This window comes from Drosophila pseudoobscura, chromosome 4, assembly GCF_009870125.1.
Source record: "Drosophila pseudoobscura strain MV-25-SWS-2005 chromosome 4, UCI_Dpse_MV25, whole genome shotgun sequence".
Lineage (NCBI taxonomy): Eukaryota > Metazoa > Arthropoda > Insecta > Diptera > Drosophilidae > Drosophila > Drosophila pseudoobscura.
The window spans coordinates 19,772,061-19,789,624 of record NC_046681.1 but is presented as its reverse complement, the minus strand read 5'-3'; the positions used below and the strand labels follow the sequence as shown (position 1 = coordinate 19,789,624).

The 17,564-nt window shown below is 44.5% G+C and overlaps 1 protein-coding gene and 2 long non-coding RNA genes across 3 annotated transcripts; 1 reads left to right on the top strand and 2 right to left on the bottom strand.

Annotated features, from left to right (window-relative positions):
• Nucleotides 1-1,279: 1,279 nt before the first annotated feature.
• LOC26532088 (uncharacterized) lies at nt 1,280-1,809 on the bottom strand. The gene is made up of 2 exons (XR_004469431.1): nt 1,663-1,809; nt 1,280-1,607 (listed from the first exon to the last, which is right to left on the bottom strand). It is a non-coding gene; the product is annotated as an uncharacterized lncRNA (long non-coding RNA).
• Nucleotides 1,476-4,008, top strand: LOC117183199 (uncharacterized). The gene is made up of 4 exons (XR_004469430.1): nt 1,476-1,615; nt 1,668-1,722; nt 1,788-2,009; nt 3,994-4,008. It is a non-coding gene; the product is annotated as an uncharacterized lncRNA (long non-coding RNA).
• Nucleotides 4,009-9,009: 5,001 nt separating this feature from the next.
• LOC6902837 (S-phase kinase-associated protein 1-like) lies at nt 9,010-9,624 on the bottom strand. Its single transcript, XM_002132537.3, has one exon. The coding sequence runs from the start codon at nt 9,562-9,564 to the stop codon at nt 9,025-9,027; it is 540 nt and encodes a 179-aa protein (XP_002132573.2). The 5' UTR covers nt 9,565-9,624; the 3' UTR covers nt 9,010-9,024.
• Between the last annotated feature and the right edge of the window lie 7,940 nt (nt 9,625-17,564).

The following is a 17,564-nucleotide window of genomic DNA, read 5'->3' as shown; positions in this document are numbered from 1 at the left end:
CTTGAGCCTCGGGACACGTACTGGCAAGGATCGTTGAGGTCTCAATAGCCTGCCCCCAGAGGCGGCGGCGATGGCAAAGCGTGACGCAAATGGCAAATGAAAACCAAATGAAAACCAAAGCGAAACTGCGCGCCAACATAATAAGAAATGTAATCAGACTAAAGCGGCACCACACAGAGGAAATAGTTAGGGGTACAATTCAGGATTAGAGGTGGAACAAAACGAGGCGTTTTTCAATGGGGGGGTGGTACACAAAAAAAGGCATTCCGGGACAGACATTCGATGTCAAAATGTATTCCATTCGAAAATAAAGAGTCATTCACAGGTAAACGTAAAACAAGCCCTAATTTTTGCCATATCCTTGAAGATTTATGCCTGGATGTCACCGAAAAAGTCCACCAAAATGTGTGAATGGCTAAAAATCGCATCGGTGGAAAAGCTAACGTGCCAAAGCTGCCTTAAAGGCATAAAGCAGTTGGATGGCAGACTGTGCAGGACTTTGCAGCTCCTGCCGATTTCGTGAGGTTAGCGCCATTGACCGGAAATGTAAAATGCACTTAACACACTTCCACCCGCTCCTCCACCATCCCCCCTTCACTGCCTCCGCAGAAACCTCCACCCCAAAAGCCAAAAGGAAACTGGAAAATATCGCTATCAATAAATTCGCACGTAGCTGTTGGTGGGGCGGGACGTGGAGTCTGGCTAGGGGGGAGGTCGTGGATAATTGCGAAAACTCAGTGCCAGAGTCAGCTGTAATTCCTTTTCTTTCTTTTTGGCTCCCGGCTCCCTGGCTCCCTGCCTCCCTGGCTCTTTCGAAACGATTTCATTCCGTTCCTGGCACTCGCAATTTGAGCTTTTTGAAACAAACACGCGCCGAAGCAACTAAAAATTGTTGAAAAGGAATCCTCCACATACTTGATGGAGGATTTAGGGGTGCCGGAGGTAAGGAAAAACTCTGCGATTCAGGTTGCAGCCGGATGGGGAAGAGCTAGTGCTCCTGTGGTGACTGCTTTTAACGAAAATTGCTTCATTAGAAGCAGCGGGTTAACTGTGGAAATACTCGACCGCTGCCTGATTGAGTTGCACTTTCGGGGCAGGCCCTGGCCCCGTGCACCATTGTGAGGGGGGCTCTGGCAGGCTCTGGCAGCAACAAAGTTGCGAAAATTAAAACGCAAGCAACCCAGCAGATACCCAGTAGGGGAACACTTAGATCCATCTGATATTGATTGGGATTTCTGTAGGAGAATTAAATCGAAAAGAATACTCGATATTTGAGAAATTTTTAGTTGGTACAAAAATATATATTGGTCCAAGTAACATTTTTCTTATGCATTATACAATTTTGTGTACTCTAAATTTAGTTTTCAAATTCCAAATTATCCGGACTGTTGTAAATATTTCGGCGAACTCTGGGAGATCGTACGATTTGTAGATATGTTGAGGTGCTGGAAAACGAGGCTTTCGAACAACACCCTGCCATTGAATGCCATTAGAAGAGGAACAGGCATCTCCCCCCCAGAGATCGCCAACATTGCGACGACGGGGCATTGGGACACTAAAACGGCTTCATGGGACCAAGCACTCAACCGTTGAAAGTGTTACCACACCTTAAAAAGTAAGTCTTTAAAATAGCTACCAAAATGATTGCAACAAACGATTTACCTTAGTTTCAGTGTTAGTCAGAGTCCGAATCGGAATCTGTAGAATTTTCCGAAATAAACAGTAAGTAAAAATGAATAAATTTTACAAGTTTCCGAAGAATTATAAAATTTACTTTTTACTTTTAGAAGCCAAATTACGATTGACCGAAAACCCAAAGACTACTGGATCCTCACCAATAAAATACCACAAAAAATAAGCAAAATTAAATGAAGTGAATATAAAACTTAAAAAATCACATCTTTTATGGAAAACTAAACCACCCTGGCCCCACCATTGCCCAGGGTAGAAAATCCTAGAGAACTTTCATTGTGTTTTGTGCCAGGGCCAGAGCCCTAATGAAATTAAAGGTAAAATACTTTTAGGCTAATTGCTTTAAATGCGTGTGGCAGCAACAGAATCCACAAAAAAAGAACAGATTTCTATAGAAAGAAAGAATCATTTTTGTTGCTCTGCTCTGCTCTGCTCCTGTCGATTGTGTGGCTGCTGCTGCTGGCTGGTGGCTCGTTTGCATTCATAAATCAAAAGAGCATGTGTCTATCATGACCCCCCAACAGGCAAGCAGGCAGGCAGGCTGGCAGGCAGCCACCAAACAATAGAATACCGTAAAGATTATATAGAAATAGCCAAACACACACACACAATAAATAGGAGAAAATATGAAAGTGAGAAGAGCAACAAGAGCAACCGCACAACAAATGGAGCATAAATTACACATGGCCCGCATAGAAAAATGATACGCCGTGAACATAAAACAGATGCCTGTTTGGGGCTAAGGATGGGAGGGCCAGCCAACCATACTCATCATTTATAAAAATTCCTCGCGTTGGGTTGTGGGCCTGCTTTTGGCATTTATGGTCATCAGCGATGGGGTCCGAAAAATGAAGTTAGCATCTCTCTGTCTCTCTGTCTCTCATATCCGTTTTCAGTCCCTGCTAAACTAATCGCGTTACAATGAAAATTGATGATGCTACACAAGGAAAAAAGTAACAAGAATGGGTCATTAGGGGTCTTGCGACTAAGGGATGCTCATTAAATGGGGTAGAAAGCTTGTAAGAGCCACGATTGAGCAGTGTGGATCGTGAGAGCGCTGTCAGAGAGCGGTAACAGTGCGCTGTAAACGGGCAACAGGCACAGGCTGTTAAGGGCCTGCGCTCCCTGAGATCGGTAACAGACGTAAACGGCCATCGGCACCTGAGATCGGTAACAGGCTGTTAGCGGCCGACCCTGAGATCGGTAACAGAATGTTAACGGGCTGCGGTACCTGCGATTGTTAAGAGACTGTTAACGGCCTGCGGTGCCTGAGATCGGTAACAGGCTGTTAATCGTTGCCGTTCACAGTGCCGTGGCTCTGTTACAGCTTCAGCCCTCAACAGTTGGAATATAAAGGAATTTATACCATTCTACGATTCTGTGGATCCCAAAAGCCATCTTAATACCCTCTTCTAATCAAAGGACATACCCTGTAGCACACAAAAACAACACAATGCTATCTCCAAATCGGAAAAAGCGAAACCATAGAGAATTTTGGCCAGTTAGGCTATAACTATGCAACATATTTTAGTGCCACAAAAGTGGCCAAGCGAATGCCAGAGACCATGTCATTGACTTTGTTGCAGTTGCAGCCACTTAAATTCAATTGACTCCGACCCCGAACCCGAGCCACCCACAGCCCCGGGGGCAGCAGCAACAACAAATGTTTGGCAAATATTGTCAACCGAGTCGAGTGGATGGACGAGGAGGCACGAGAAGGCACGGAATGGGGAGTCAAATATGGGGCGAAATCGGGGGGCCATTCAGTTAACAAAGTTTTCGCAACGAACCAAACCAGAAAACCAAACAACAACAGCAGCAGCTGCAGCTGCACAGAGTCAGGGAATCAGAGTCAGAATCGGGGCAGAGACTCCTGCCTGTCCATCCCTTTGGCTACTTAACTGTTCAGTGGACCAGGCCCCAAAGTGGCCTGGCTATAAAAATGCAACGAGAGCAGGGCGAATATTCTGCGGGCACTCTATCTGTTTGGTTAGCGAAAACAACAATCGAGACCCAAAATGTGGAACGCATTTAATTGAATTGGAAAAAAACTAAACAGCGCCCGGATTGGAATACGAGGAATTTCGAATGAAGTGCGGAATACACTAGGGAGGGATTGGGGGCATAAGAGACCATTTACAGATACTTGCAGATATTTCAGTTGTAAGTAACTAGGAAATAGAGATTGCGCGGGGGAAATACTCGTAAATAAAGCATAGGTATAGATTTATATGGAATAAATACGAAGTTTGTAGTCTTCTGCCATCGATTAATAGACATTTTTATGTCTTATATTTCCAGATCTTCCAATAATGGCACTGCAGGAACTATATCATTGTTAAATATACCTTTTATTAAGCAAAGGATGCCTCTTTTTTTGAAGAAAATCCAGAAAAAACCAAGTATGTGGTGGCTCCTTTATATTTAGTCCCCTAGAACGTCACCTTTCATGACTTGTCCAACTGAAAATCAACTATAATTACAACTATTTTATACTAATACTAAGAGACAAGCCCCCTGATCACAAGATTACTTCAAAACCATTCCCTTATTAATAATATTCCTCCCATCCATAGAAACCACAAGCTTTGATAAATACAAACCCCATGGGAATATATCTGTACCCAAAAATTCGTTGAGTGTAAAACCGATTCGCAGTCAAACGAAACGCGACCAAAGTCCAAACTCGAATGCAATTACAAGCGATACTCCCTGCAAAGGCAAACACTTGATGTCGCATTCTAGTGTGAGTGTATGTGTGGGTATATTCGTGTGTGTCTGTGTGCGTGTGTGTGTGTTGGCAGTTAATATGATGACGCTTAAACATGGCTAAAAAGCATTATGGCAGGCAAAGTCAATTAGAGCAGTGCACGACTACTGGCAGCGCCATTTCCCTGCCAGGGCAACGATCCCGGCTGCCCGCCTAACCCCAGGGCTCTTCCTGGTCCTGGTCGTGGTCCTAGTCCTGGTCCTGGTCCCCGGCTGTAAGTGAATCCAATCCATATTTGTGGCAAATTGTGTTTGGCTCTGGCATTTCGCATCCACCTTAAATGTTAAACTCCCCCCCACAAAATACAGAGTACACACTTGATGAGCCTGATTTTGGTTTCGGGGGGTTTTTGTTTGTCAATTTGGTTGAATTTGGCAACGTGCTTTGGAAGCAATTGAGACGATGTCTCCACGGTGATCCCTTTAGCACGGCCAATCCTTTGCCTTTCCCTGCCATTCTTTAGGCCCGGAGTTTATTTTTAAACGAATTTCAGGTTGAGCCAGGAGCCAAGCCGAAAATCTCGTAGCTTCAAGCAGAAGCTCTATCTCTTCCTCTGGGGGCGGGCTCTGGCTTGAAATATTCAGGGGACATTATGGGGGGGAGGGAACTACCGTTGAGGAAGCCCCCACCGGTATTTATCGTAAACTTCAACTGCCAGAGCGGCGCGTCAAGGATACCTCCCGCAGATGTGTGTGTGTGTGTGTGTGTGGGATTCGAAAAGGATGGTTGGGCAACCCATAGACTATATCAATATTGGCCTAATGGCAATGACAACGACAGCGTTAGCTAACCATAAAAACCAATGACAACTCTTTACAACAGGAAGAGAGGAAAAAGGTTGCGGCAGACGGGCAGACAGACAATGCGAAATGCTAATCCAATTGAGTGGCGACTCCTGGACTGCTCTTCCAGACGGCAATAATCATAAACAGATATTATATTATTTATCTCAGCCTCGTCCTGCCTTATGTATTAATCTCCCCCACCAAAAAACCCACATGGACCTCGGAGCTGGCCGAAAACTCCACTGGCCAAGATGCTCTCCAGCCTAATTGCAGTCCTCGGCGCTCGGCTCTCGCTTGGGGGCACATTCTCGTAATGACACGAAACGAGTTCAAAGCTAAGTTGGCTCATATAGTTTTTCATTAGCTTTTGGGTGTATAAGCCCTTTGATAACCGCCTTTTAAGTCTAATTAACTGCTAATAGGCAATAAATCATTATTACTCAAATTTCAGAGGCGGAACGATGACTGGATGGGAGGTGGAGTCCAGTAATTGTGTGACACGGGAGACTGGACACATTGAAATAAATTCATAAGTGTGGGGTTTGGGTTGTAAGGACAGCGAACTGGGGATACACTAACTATTTGTGTGATAGAACAACTTCTAATTGATTGGAAGTCTCAAAGTTACCCAAAATTTAACTTTTAAGAGTTCCATTTATACAATCTCTATGAAAGTTCCATAATCTTTGGCACTAAACTTAAAAAACTATTGTATAAAATTGCAGATCAATACGGTAATTGGCTTCGGAGTTATTGGAGGGTTTCTAGGGGAATAAAATGACTGGCTTATAAAACTTCAAACCCTTTTCATTCCGTGGGTTCCTGTGTGGGACACAAGCACAACAAATTTCTTAATGCTTACTCTTTTAGATCCCAAGATCATATAGTTTATCATCTTGAAACTGTATGAAAACCAAATAGCTTATAGAAAATTACATCATAAAACTCTATAAACTTTTTTAAGACATTATAGGGAACCGTTTATAAGTAATAAGTTGTTAAAATACTGGAAAAATCAGATAGATTTCAAGATCTATACTCTAAAATCACTCTTATAAGAAAAACTCTATCCCCCCACAATGTTTTTCAGACTCCCTCTCTATTCTAGATACCAATATTCAATAGATGATAATTTCCAATCATTATTTCATCAGAAAACCACATAAAAACGCAAAAATTTGTCCCTCATACAATTTGTAAAAGGCAAATCCAAAGACCCGGAAACTTCTGACTCACCCTCGTATCAAAAATAAAAACTCAAACCATTCATCAGGTTCCTTTGAAGAACTTCTACCCACCGAAAATTGGAGTCTTCCCTTGGGTGACTAAGCCAAATCCTTTCACCGATTCAATATGCCTTTGGTGAGGCATTTAACCCTGGTTAGCGTATCATAATTCATAAATAAAGTGTGACTAATGCCAATGGGAGCCCTCACCATGCGCTGGACGAGGCTTCACCGAGTGTAACTGCGATCCATTAAGCAATAAAATTCATTCATTTATTATTTATTGTGATTACACCCCATCGTCCATTGTTCTTCCTTCTTTTGCCACTTTCTCTCTCTGCCCACTTCAGTGTGTTGTTCGAGGGAGGACTTTAAGTGGTAATTACAGTGCGCCACGCCCACACATGAAACGGGGAATGGAAATCATAAACATAAAGCTAAAAGGCGGCCGGCTGGGCTGGCAAATGAGCCAAAGCCAGGGACCAAAAGGAGTAGCAAGGAGGCTAAGCAGATCATAAGCGTAAAGTGCTCTCAATACGGCATGGTGTGAGTGGGGGGGTCCTTCAGAGTAGGGGTCAGCCTGCGTAACAAATGCAATAAATGCGAAAAAGGACTTCAATTGTCCCCTCTCCCCCATCTCAAAGAACAACAAATGGCGACAGGCTGGAGCTCAAAGAGCAGGAGCAGGACAGGGACGAGGACGAGGCACAACAGACTTTCCTTCCGTCCAAAAAGGCATAATAATAATTCGTAAATTGATTGTGTTTAGTGAAGTTTGAATAAATTCAAAGAATAAATGAGAGGCGAATCGGGGAATATCTCTCGACTATGAGATGCCCAGGGCCTTAAGAGATGAGAAGAAAATATGGAGAGCAGGAACATGGGCTTCGTGAAGGGTCTGATCCCAACTTGATTGGATTGGGATCTTAAAACTAGAGACATAATCAAGCCAGAAAAAAGTTTCATATCTGTAGGCCTATAGCCAGCACAGGGACTCATCTGAAAGTGCTATAATAATGCTCCAGCTTCAATGAATTTTGATGGATAGGTTACCACATCTTCCTGAATAGCCGAGCTCTCCAAATTCCCCCATCGGCTGATCGTTCTCTTAAAGTTTTCGATAGGGAAACAGAAAAAGAAGAAACAGGGCCTTATCCTGATTATATACAAAAATGCTCCCCAAAAACGCTTTCTGCCGGCCGTTACATCCCTCTGGATGCATTCAATACACCTTTAAGTACTGGGTATAGAACGATGCCCAGAATGAACGACGACATGGAGGACAACCCATAGCAGAAGTCGGCAGGATAATCCACTAAAATTTACAACAAACGGAAACAGCAACAGGAAAAAGGCATGAGTCCAAAGCCAGCAGCAGCAGCACCACCACCACCACCATCAGAATCTAACAAATAAAAATAAATTTCTCGCTCGATGAGGACCAAAAAAGCACCGAACATATGCGCGCTGATGAGTTACTCGAGGGGCTGGGGAGGGGGTGTGTGTGGCCGTGTGGGCGTGGAAGAGTCTTGCAGAATGAAATAAAAATGGAAAGCAAAGCAAAACTTATGACTGTCAGCAGATAAAGCGAAAGCTGCCATGAAAGGACCAAAACCAGAGCCAAGAATCGAGACAGCAACGAAACGCAGAGATGGCTGGGCGAGTGGGTGGTGGAGGTGGAGGTGGAGTGTGTCTGCCACACATCCATATCTGTCTCTCCCTCTGGTTTCTGTGTCCTGTGCTGTTGCGCTGCCAGGAAGGAGACAGAACAGAACAGAACAGAACAGGACGAGGACTATCAAAGTGAAATGCTAAAGCAGCCAAAAATCCACGAAATAATGGCAGACACAACATGGGAAACAACTGCGACAACAACGCATGAGATGGGGCAGGATCAAGTGGGTATGTACAGAGTTACAGAGAGGTACAGAGGAACGGGAAGGACACTGTTGGAGAGATGGACACACCATGCAAGTGATAGTAAAAATCCTAGCTGGAAGCCACGGTGTTGGCCAACCATTGCCATTCGGTGTCATTTGGCATCATCATCAATATGGCTAAAAGGACAATGCGTTAAATGCGAGAAGCTGCAAGCAGCTGAAGATGGTATCCCACCCCTGTTCCCACGCCGCCCACCGCCCACCGCATATCCTCTTTTTGTCAAGGAGCCGTGTCCTCGTGTCTGTATAGGTGACATCTGGGGCAATGAGTGCGCATATTGTCCTGCCTCTCTAAGCTGTCGCAATTGCTTTGGGAGGGAACAGATGATGAAAGCAACAGCGACAAACAGGACAAAGAAAAAATGAAACCATTAAATGTACTTCGCTGGGCAGGCGGTAGGTACACTCTGCTCCCTGCCACATGTGGGCCTATTGGAAATCTTTAGAATTGATTTGGTGGCTAAGATGACAGTACAAACCCAAGCAACTTTAATCTCTCCCTCCTAGAGGGAATGTCAATAAATATTGTTTAACATAAAATTTCAACAGCTTTGGTTCTAGGCTCAAAATATTCATTCCAGTAAAAATCCTAAATTCAACAAGACATATTTTTATTTATTTGGCAAAATTCCAGCATTTTGGTGTCTATACCAATCCAAATCACGGTTCAGGGATTCAAAATTTGGAGGGACGACGACCACCGCAAACTCAACCAGGGCCTGTACATTTTTCAAATATGTGTTCCACTGGTAGCTTGTGAGCCTTCCGCGATTGAAGAATATTTTCTGAATGCACAGCTTCATCAACCAGTTGATCTCGAGGTAATTGGCGCCCTCCAGCAACTCACAGATGTTGTTCAAGTCTTCGCGCAGGAACTCCTTGTCCCAGTCGCCGGTCTGCACTTCGATCTCCAGGACCGGGACCGGGTTGGGCTTGTTCACCCATTGGGGCTCCTTGTCGTCCTTGTGAAACTCGGCCCATATGAGAATCTTCAACAGCACCTCACTGCGGATGCCGTGCAGCGGTATGATGGCATCCTCCGCGCTCTCCTCCGGGCATGCCCTGCACATGGCGCGTATCACGTTGGAGCGATTCATCAGTTCTAGCTCGGCATGAATAATTTTTCCGTCTTTGGTCTCAAAAGACATCATTTTAATCCAAATTTTCAGTCAGTGTTTTCAAAGACAATTAATTTAAGCAAATGCACCTATGTTTTTTTTTCGCTTCAACATGTGATTGTCGATTTTCTGTGACATCAGTCCTGTTTATTTTTATACGAAATACGGTCTCACTAGCTTCCAGAAAAACAATGGCCGTAAGCTGCTGACTCATTGTTAGAACAGAGATGGCCTGAGCCCTAATTAACGAGGTTGTTTTGGATGGATGGATTTTAGGAGTTTGAACCGTTGAAAGCAGCTCCGAATGGACGACGGTTTTCGTTTAAAAAAATTGTACAAAATAATGTAATAAAATTATGTTTATAGAAAACTTATTAATTTGGCGGAAAAAATTGTTTTTCTTTTGAAAATCGAATTGGAAAAGCTTTTAAAACAGCAGAAAAGTCAAAAGTTATTGCGCTGTACATGCATGTATGGGTAGGTGTTTTTTCTACATTCTACACACTTATATACATGACATCGAAGTTTGATGTCTACTTTTAGGCTACCGAAATGTATCCAAGACACGTAGAAAGCATGTACTATGTGATGGCTTGATGATCGCATCGTCAGACGTCGCCACTGTGCATGTCAAAAGAATGTACTACGATATTCGTGTTACACGTAGAAAACGTGTTGGCTCGAGGCACCCCCAAATACTGGGGGATCTTTGGTCGTTAGACTTTCAAACTGAACTTTAAAAAATTCAAGAAAATTTACATTTAACGAACTCCGAACGTTGTATGCCAAGAAAACTTCGTTACTTGTAATTGAATAATAGAACGAGTGCATATAAAATGCAATACCTTTATTCAATTAAGCCTCTTCGGTAGTACATTCTGTATGATTATCCAGTGCTGAATGGCACTCCCCCAAATATCACCTCATCCCCTAGTCCTTTCTGCACGACTGCTTTCTTCCAGGAGTACACACTGTCCCTCACTTGCCCCCTCAGAGCCACTGGCCCTATACCATCTTCAACAGACTATCGACAGTTTGCACAAATGGGGCCATAAATATGCATTGTGTCACATTAGTGTGCGTGTCTGTGTATGTGATTAAGTGTGTGTGTGTGTGTGTGTGTACGAGTATGTGAGTGCGTGTGCATATGGCCAAAGGGTGAGTTGGCTATATGTCACTGGAGGTTAATAGATTTTCTTTAGCGTGTCATCGGGGTCAGAGCAGACGCCAGAAGGAACACAGGAAGAGACACACACACACACACACGCACAGAGGACGCCATAGAAAGAGGGCCTGTGCACAGAAGGACGATATGAAGGAGTACTGCCAAGGAGAGGGCCGAGAGTCCAAGGGGTAAATGGACAGACGCTTCCGGCCACAGCCATAACAAGGCTAAGATGGTTAACTTTTTTCCGTCTGCAAAAAGAAATGGGGGAACATATATAAATATTTATAGAGATTTATAGAATTATATGTGAGCAAGTTTTTCTTATAGAAAATTGTCTGGAATTGTAGCAAATGCAATCGAATTTAGTTTAAATAAGTTTCAGCAGATGTTTAGCCATATTTCAATCCACTTTCCATGGCATAAATATATTCTTTTCTTATCATTAAGAGTCTACTTATTGGATGATTCATTTCAGAACACACACCATCCAAAATCATGTTTCAAATAAAACCAAGACAATTTGGTTCTCAAATTCCATTCTCCGTACATTCCACAGATTAGCATTTTGATTTACTTCCATAAAATTCATTCGTTTCAAAATTTATTTTCCAAAAACAGATCAATACCAGAGAGATATCTCTTCGCCCCCAAGTTCACAAAATGTGGCCGGGCACCTGGCCCCCCAAAATTTTGATGTATTTAATTGCCTCATGTTGCCCCGCTCCGCTCCGCCCCGCCCCAATCCATGTCCATTCCCCCCTCTAAAGACCTCAACTCCTTCAACAAAGACATTCGAGATTTGGGCATTGCGTGAGTCAAGATTTTCTTTGGGGTTTCCCTTTTTCCCCTCCCCCAAGAGGCTGTGGAGTTTTTATTACAATTTTTGTTGGCCCACTCCCCCCCCATTGTGGGTGGGGGTGTGGGAGGGGGGGCGTGGGCAGGAACTGGCAGCAAGAGCTAATGGATTCTATTTAACTTCCACCGACTGCTAATGGATTTTTCTTGACCCCAAATGAAAATGCGCATCGAAATGCGATTGAAAAATGCTTATAAAAAATAGAAGAAGGAAGTAGCAGACACAGCAGAGAGAGGCGGAGCGAGAGAGAGGGCAGAAGAGAGCATAATGGAGCAATGAACACGAAAAAAAAATAGCAGAGAAATAATAGCAACAAACGAAGCTAAATGAATTGAAAATGGAAGTGAAATGCAGTGCTTCAAATGGGGTTACAGTGGCACGATAGAAAGGAAAATGGTTAGGTTGGCGGCCAAAGAGGGGGAGGGGCATCTGTGGAAAGTGAGTGGCCCAGCCCCAGCTGGTCGAAAAGCCAAGGTAATCTCTTAATTTGGTCGAAATTTCGGTTTGAAATTTGGTTGTTTTTTGGCTAAAGAAAATATACTTTAAAAGGGGTTTAAAGATTCGTAACATATATAGTTATAGAGGTACATATATACAAATGTTCCAGGCAAACTATTTTCGTATTCTTAGAGTTATCTACCTTATAAATATCGGTTAAAGAAATGTTTTACTCCTACGATGGCATCCCTCTAATCTTTCAATCTGCAAAAACCCCATTTCTTTGTGGTTTCTTGCTTATTTTTTGTCAGACCAATTTTCCTTGACTTTAAATTGACTTTTCGAATAGCAGCCCCCACAAAACTCCAGCTAATTATTACAAATAATTCTTAATTTTGATGAGCTCAACGAAAGGAAAGACGAAGAAAAAAGGGCACGAAATAAAGTTGAAAAAATAAAGTTATGCTTCAACAATTTTTTCTTTACGACCTCTCCTCCGCTGGGGGGCACCGGTGTGTAGGTGGCCGGTCCGGTCCGTCCAACAATGCAACACTTTTTGGGAAAATTCTCCCACCGAAAAGAGAGGAGCGGTGAAATAAATCAACTTCCGCTTGGCCGGTCGCGGCACCCAAGAATAACCCAAACAAAACCGACGAAAAAACAAAAAAAAAAAGTGAGACCTTTTGGGACCTTCTGACATAACTGCGAGTCAGTCACTCATCAGAGGCCTAGAATTTCGCCCACCTGTGAACGGACTGGGGGGGCAGGGAGAGAGGAGAGAGGAGAGGGTTGCTATGGTGCATCGTTCCGCTTGAGGTGCATGGAGTGGAATGGAGGAATGCTTTGCATAAGACAACAGCAAAACCTGACCTAACCAACAAGAGATATACTTCCGGTGACTCCCCGAAGATGATCGCTGAATGCGCGTTAAAACTTCACTCCATCCCCACTCCATCCCCACTCCATCCCTACGCCACTCCACGCTCGTCTATCCATTGTTTGGGGGGCACTTCACTTCACACACATACGATAATCATTTCACATTACGGTAAGATAATGATTTCATTATGTATTTTTCATGTTATTAATTATATTCCCTGCGCTCTCGGCCTGCCTGCAGTAGTGGGAAAATAATTATTGGTCTACAAATTTTCCTTCTTATACAATATCATGTGGATAATTGTATGTGTGTGAGTGTGTGTGAGTGTGTGCGGCCTGTGAAAAAGGAAGTCGAGGTCGGCGTCTGGTGAGACGACTGCTAAAACTAATGACAGTTGCGTGTATCGGGCATCCAGCGGCGTCTTGATCTTGGGACAGAGGCAGGCAGGTGTGCCTAGGACTTGGAAAAGCCTCTCTTTGAAAGCGTGTTTGGTGGATGGGTTTTTAATGGCATTAGAAAATTGACTATGTTTTGATCATGCGGTGGGGCAGGTAAACAGCACAGCGGATGCGGTGGGGATCAGATCAGTGACCCTGAACTTGTTTCTGTAACGACAAGGGAACGATGGTAATGATAATAACTTGAAGATTTCATAAAATAGAAGACAAACATTGTTGGGCTTTATCGTTGCCCTATGAACTGTGGTCTGAAAATAGAAGTTTTAGCTTATTCGAAAGAGAATTTACCAGGAATACCCTACTTTAGGGCAAACAATAGTCTTCATAGCCGAGCCCCATCATCGATTCGCATCCACTGCTTTAATCGGTCTGCACTTCATTCCAAGAGCACGTTTTCATTGACATCTTGTCGCCGTTTGAGAGTGAGGACCATCCCAACTGTCACCCGATCTGTCTCTCTCTCTCTCTCTCTCTGTCTGGCACTCTTCCAGGGGCTATCATAAGAGCCACCAGGAGCCATGTCGCACCTCGCTTTAATATACATTGGGGGCGTTCAGCGTCAGTGATGGATTTCATCCATCATGTTTTGAGTGCCGTTGAACGGGTATGATGTATCTTCGAAGGTCTTCGAAGCTTCGCGACTTCCACCAAAGAAACAGCCTCGTTAAATTGGAATATATCTTCACGATTTAGTGTGTATTCTAATAGATATTTCTTCTATTGATACAAGACAAATGGACATAATAGCCATCATGTATCCAAGACAATGGTCCGTACTATTTTTCCGCTCCATTTCTGAAAATCTGAGGGCACTATCATGTGCAATCCATCATCTGCAATGGCAAAAGAGATCGCGAAGAGGAGGCGAACCTTGATCTCTCTCTATCCTTGGCACTCTCTCAGCATTGCCTTACCTACAGTGTCTCTCGCTCTCACTCTCTCAAATAGTGGGAGTCTAATTCTACACATAGAACCCTTTTTCGATCACTATTTTTGCATTTCTCAAACAAAATCGCATCCCCAAAACTTGCTACAAAACCGAAGTTTTACTCCTTCCCCGCCACGAGATCTATGGCAATCATTTCCCCTCCCCAAGTAGGTTAATCGGCTCCACCTTCATTACGATCAATCAGTGATTGAACTTTCCACCTTTAGGGCAGGTCTGAAACCCAACCCAGCCCAACCTCTGGCCCCAAATTAGTCTTAAGCCTCTGGGGCATGCTCACACCTCACGCACGAGTTTTCTTTGAAGTTTTTTTTTTTGTTTTGTTTCTGGCGCCAGTTTTAAGTGGAGGAGCCATGTGTATCTGGGATGCAGCAGACTTCAATTTTGTATCTGGGATGCACCAGAGTTTGTATCTGGCATTAAGCCAGCCCTAACCTTAGATGGCAATTAATCAAACGTTGGGTTGGAGGACGGGGGGTAAACTCAAGTCCAATCGAGAATCGAATCTGTGTTTGAGTACATCTCTAATGCAGTGGAAATTGTTTATAAATTAATGTTGCTCTACACACCACAAAGCACACACACACACACACACACACACACACTCAGAGCACGGAGGAGAGAAGGCTTCTCCCCTACTCGTACGAAATTGAATTGAAAATGTGGTTTGGAAAATTTCATTTACCGAAAATCAGATCCTTCGATTTGTTGTTTCTTCCATCAATTTGCAATTGTAACCGCAAATGAAGTCAGAGTCACAGAAGAACAGGATATGAACTGCATGGAGAGCAGAGCACATTATGAGTTACGGACAATTGCACAAGCAGCAGTCAAGACCCCACCCCCCCCCCCTGCCCCCCCGCCGGCATTGTAAAGGTCCCCCTTCCAGACCATTGTGTCTGTCCTCCCACCTCCTGCCCGCCCATTGTGTCTCTCGGCCTGTCCCTGAGGTGAAGAGAAGCCAACAAGAGCAATTATTAACCATAAACAATTGAGAAATTCCCACAGTTCTAGTGGGGGTTCGGGTTTCGAGAGAACGGAGAAGGGAGAAGGGAGAACCCCTCCCCTCATACATGGTCCCAGGCGGCCGGCCCGGTCGTCTCTCCCTTAGGTAAGAAGGAAAGAACAGCTGTATAAGCACTGCGGGGCGGCCCCCGGGAAAGTGTTCTGCTTGAGGGTGGTGCCCCTTGGTTGCCCCCAGGAGCAGCAGGTTGCAGAAAGGAAAACTTGTTGAACTCTGGATCTGAAACTGGACGACGATGACGATGTTTTCGTCCCGCTTCGTTGACTTCCCTCCGAACAGAATGCGGTGAGGGGTTGCTGGCAGAGAGAGAGAGAGAGGGGGGTTGGGTCTTGAAGACATACAACTTAACCCAAGGGAGTGCCTGCCCCGGGAAGTGTCCTCATCATCATCATGGTTCGTCATCATCAACCTCGTTCAGACAAAATATCTGTTAGCACAACAAGTCAAAGGAGGAGGGTAAGGGGAAATTAAGTGGGAAAAGGAGGTATTACCAAAGATAAGGGGATGATATAAGGGGAAAAAATGAGGGTGGTACGGGTACTCTTTCTACCGGTGGTATTTTACTGTCGTTGAAGTGGGACGTTGGCTATATTTGCATCGGGTTTTGTACTTAAATAGGAAAAGGCTAGACAGTTTTGTGGTTTTCACAGATGATGGTCCTACTTTTATTCATTGATGTCTTGGAAGAAAGGAATAGTATTCAAATAATACCCGAAATTCAAGACTCCTCATGGTAATGGTTCTTTTTCCCGATGGAAGAAGATATTCTATGCTAAAGCCACTTTATACCAAAGAAATGCATGGGCTCTCATTGCTTCTATTCCAACGGTTTTAATCAGCATAAAAGCTGTCGTTTTTTTCCTCAAAAACCATCGGTGGAAAACCCATCGTGCAACATCAGATCAGGGGCCCGCAAAGCCAAACAGTTTTCCGCTTAAATCAAAGTCCTCGAACGACTGGGGTTACTGGTTCGAACTATTTTCAATTGAGATTTCCGCTCCGCTTCTGTTCTCTCTCTCTCTCTGTCTCTCTGTCTCCCTGTCTCTCTCTTTGAACAATAAACAAAATCAAATTTCTATAAACAAAAACAGTTTCTGCAATTTCCAAATGCCAAAAAGGGTCATCAGGTGTACAAACAACAAAGCCCCCGTGCCGTACCGCACCGTAGCGTCCTGCAAGAAGCAAAACCAACAAATAGAGACTGTCAGAGTGGCTCAAGGCATGGGCGGGAGGGGGGAAGGACGAGGACGCTCTGGAGACAGTAAGGCTCAAGGGGTTGTCCGGGCAACCCTGAAGACCAATTAATTGCAACCATGAAAAAACAGTTGACGGTCTTCCTTAAGTAAGCAAGTGTATTTGTTAGAGGGGTGTGGCCTGGCTGGGGGCCAGATTGGGGTGGAGTGCTGCGGTGCCAAGACAAACGAGTTGGCCACTTCAAACGCGAGTCATTGACACAAAAGGGCAGGCGGGCAGGGGGAGACGACAGGTTTGGAGAGGGTGTGGATGATGAAGTGATAAGAAAGCAGGCTGGGAACCAAGGGTAACCCTCGCGAGACCACAAATTGAAACTCTAAGTGATGCGGGAACATGGAAAAGGGAACTACGGATACTTAGGGATACATTTAATGATATAAGATGTCTGAAAAGTAGTACCAATTCGGGAAACCCAACTCTTTTATACCCCCATCTTTTCCAATCGATTTATTTTACTCTCAATGCCCAGTAGCTGGCTTGTGCCCTGATTATCGTGTGGCATGCCCCTACTGGTACTGCCACTGCCACATGCCATTGTTGGCACTTTCACGGTTCCAGCTTTTTTGGTCAATTTGTGCGAGATCCATATCGCGGTGCTGGCAATTTGGCAAACTTTTTGATGTATCAATAACAAGTCGCATCTCTGGCTCGCCGGAGAGACCCACTGGCCAGGGGCCACCTTCTCCAGAGCTCTGCTCTGCCCCCTCCGGAGTTGCCACCGGCTAACCAGTTGTCCACATATGAGGTCACATAACGGGACTCTTGTGGCAGACTCTGCCTCTGCCGGTCTCTTCACCTCCTCCTCCTCCTCCTCCTACTGCTGCTGCTGCCTCGCCTGCGATGTGGCTGCAACGACGCGTCGTGCTGCAGGCCAAAAACAAGTCCCAACAATTGCCTCAATTTGGCTCTGACTTTGTTGTTCAGCTGCTGCCCCTGCCCCTGCCACTGCCACTGCCACACGTTGCATGCGTCTCTCATAACGGTAACCGGTACATACCCCTTCCCTCCA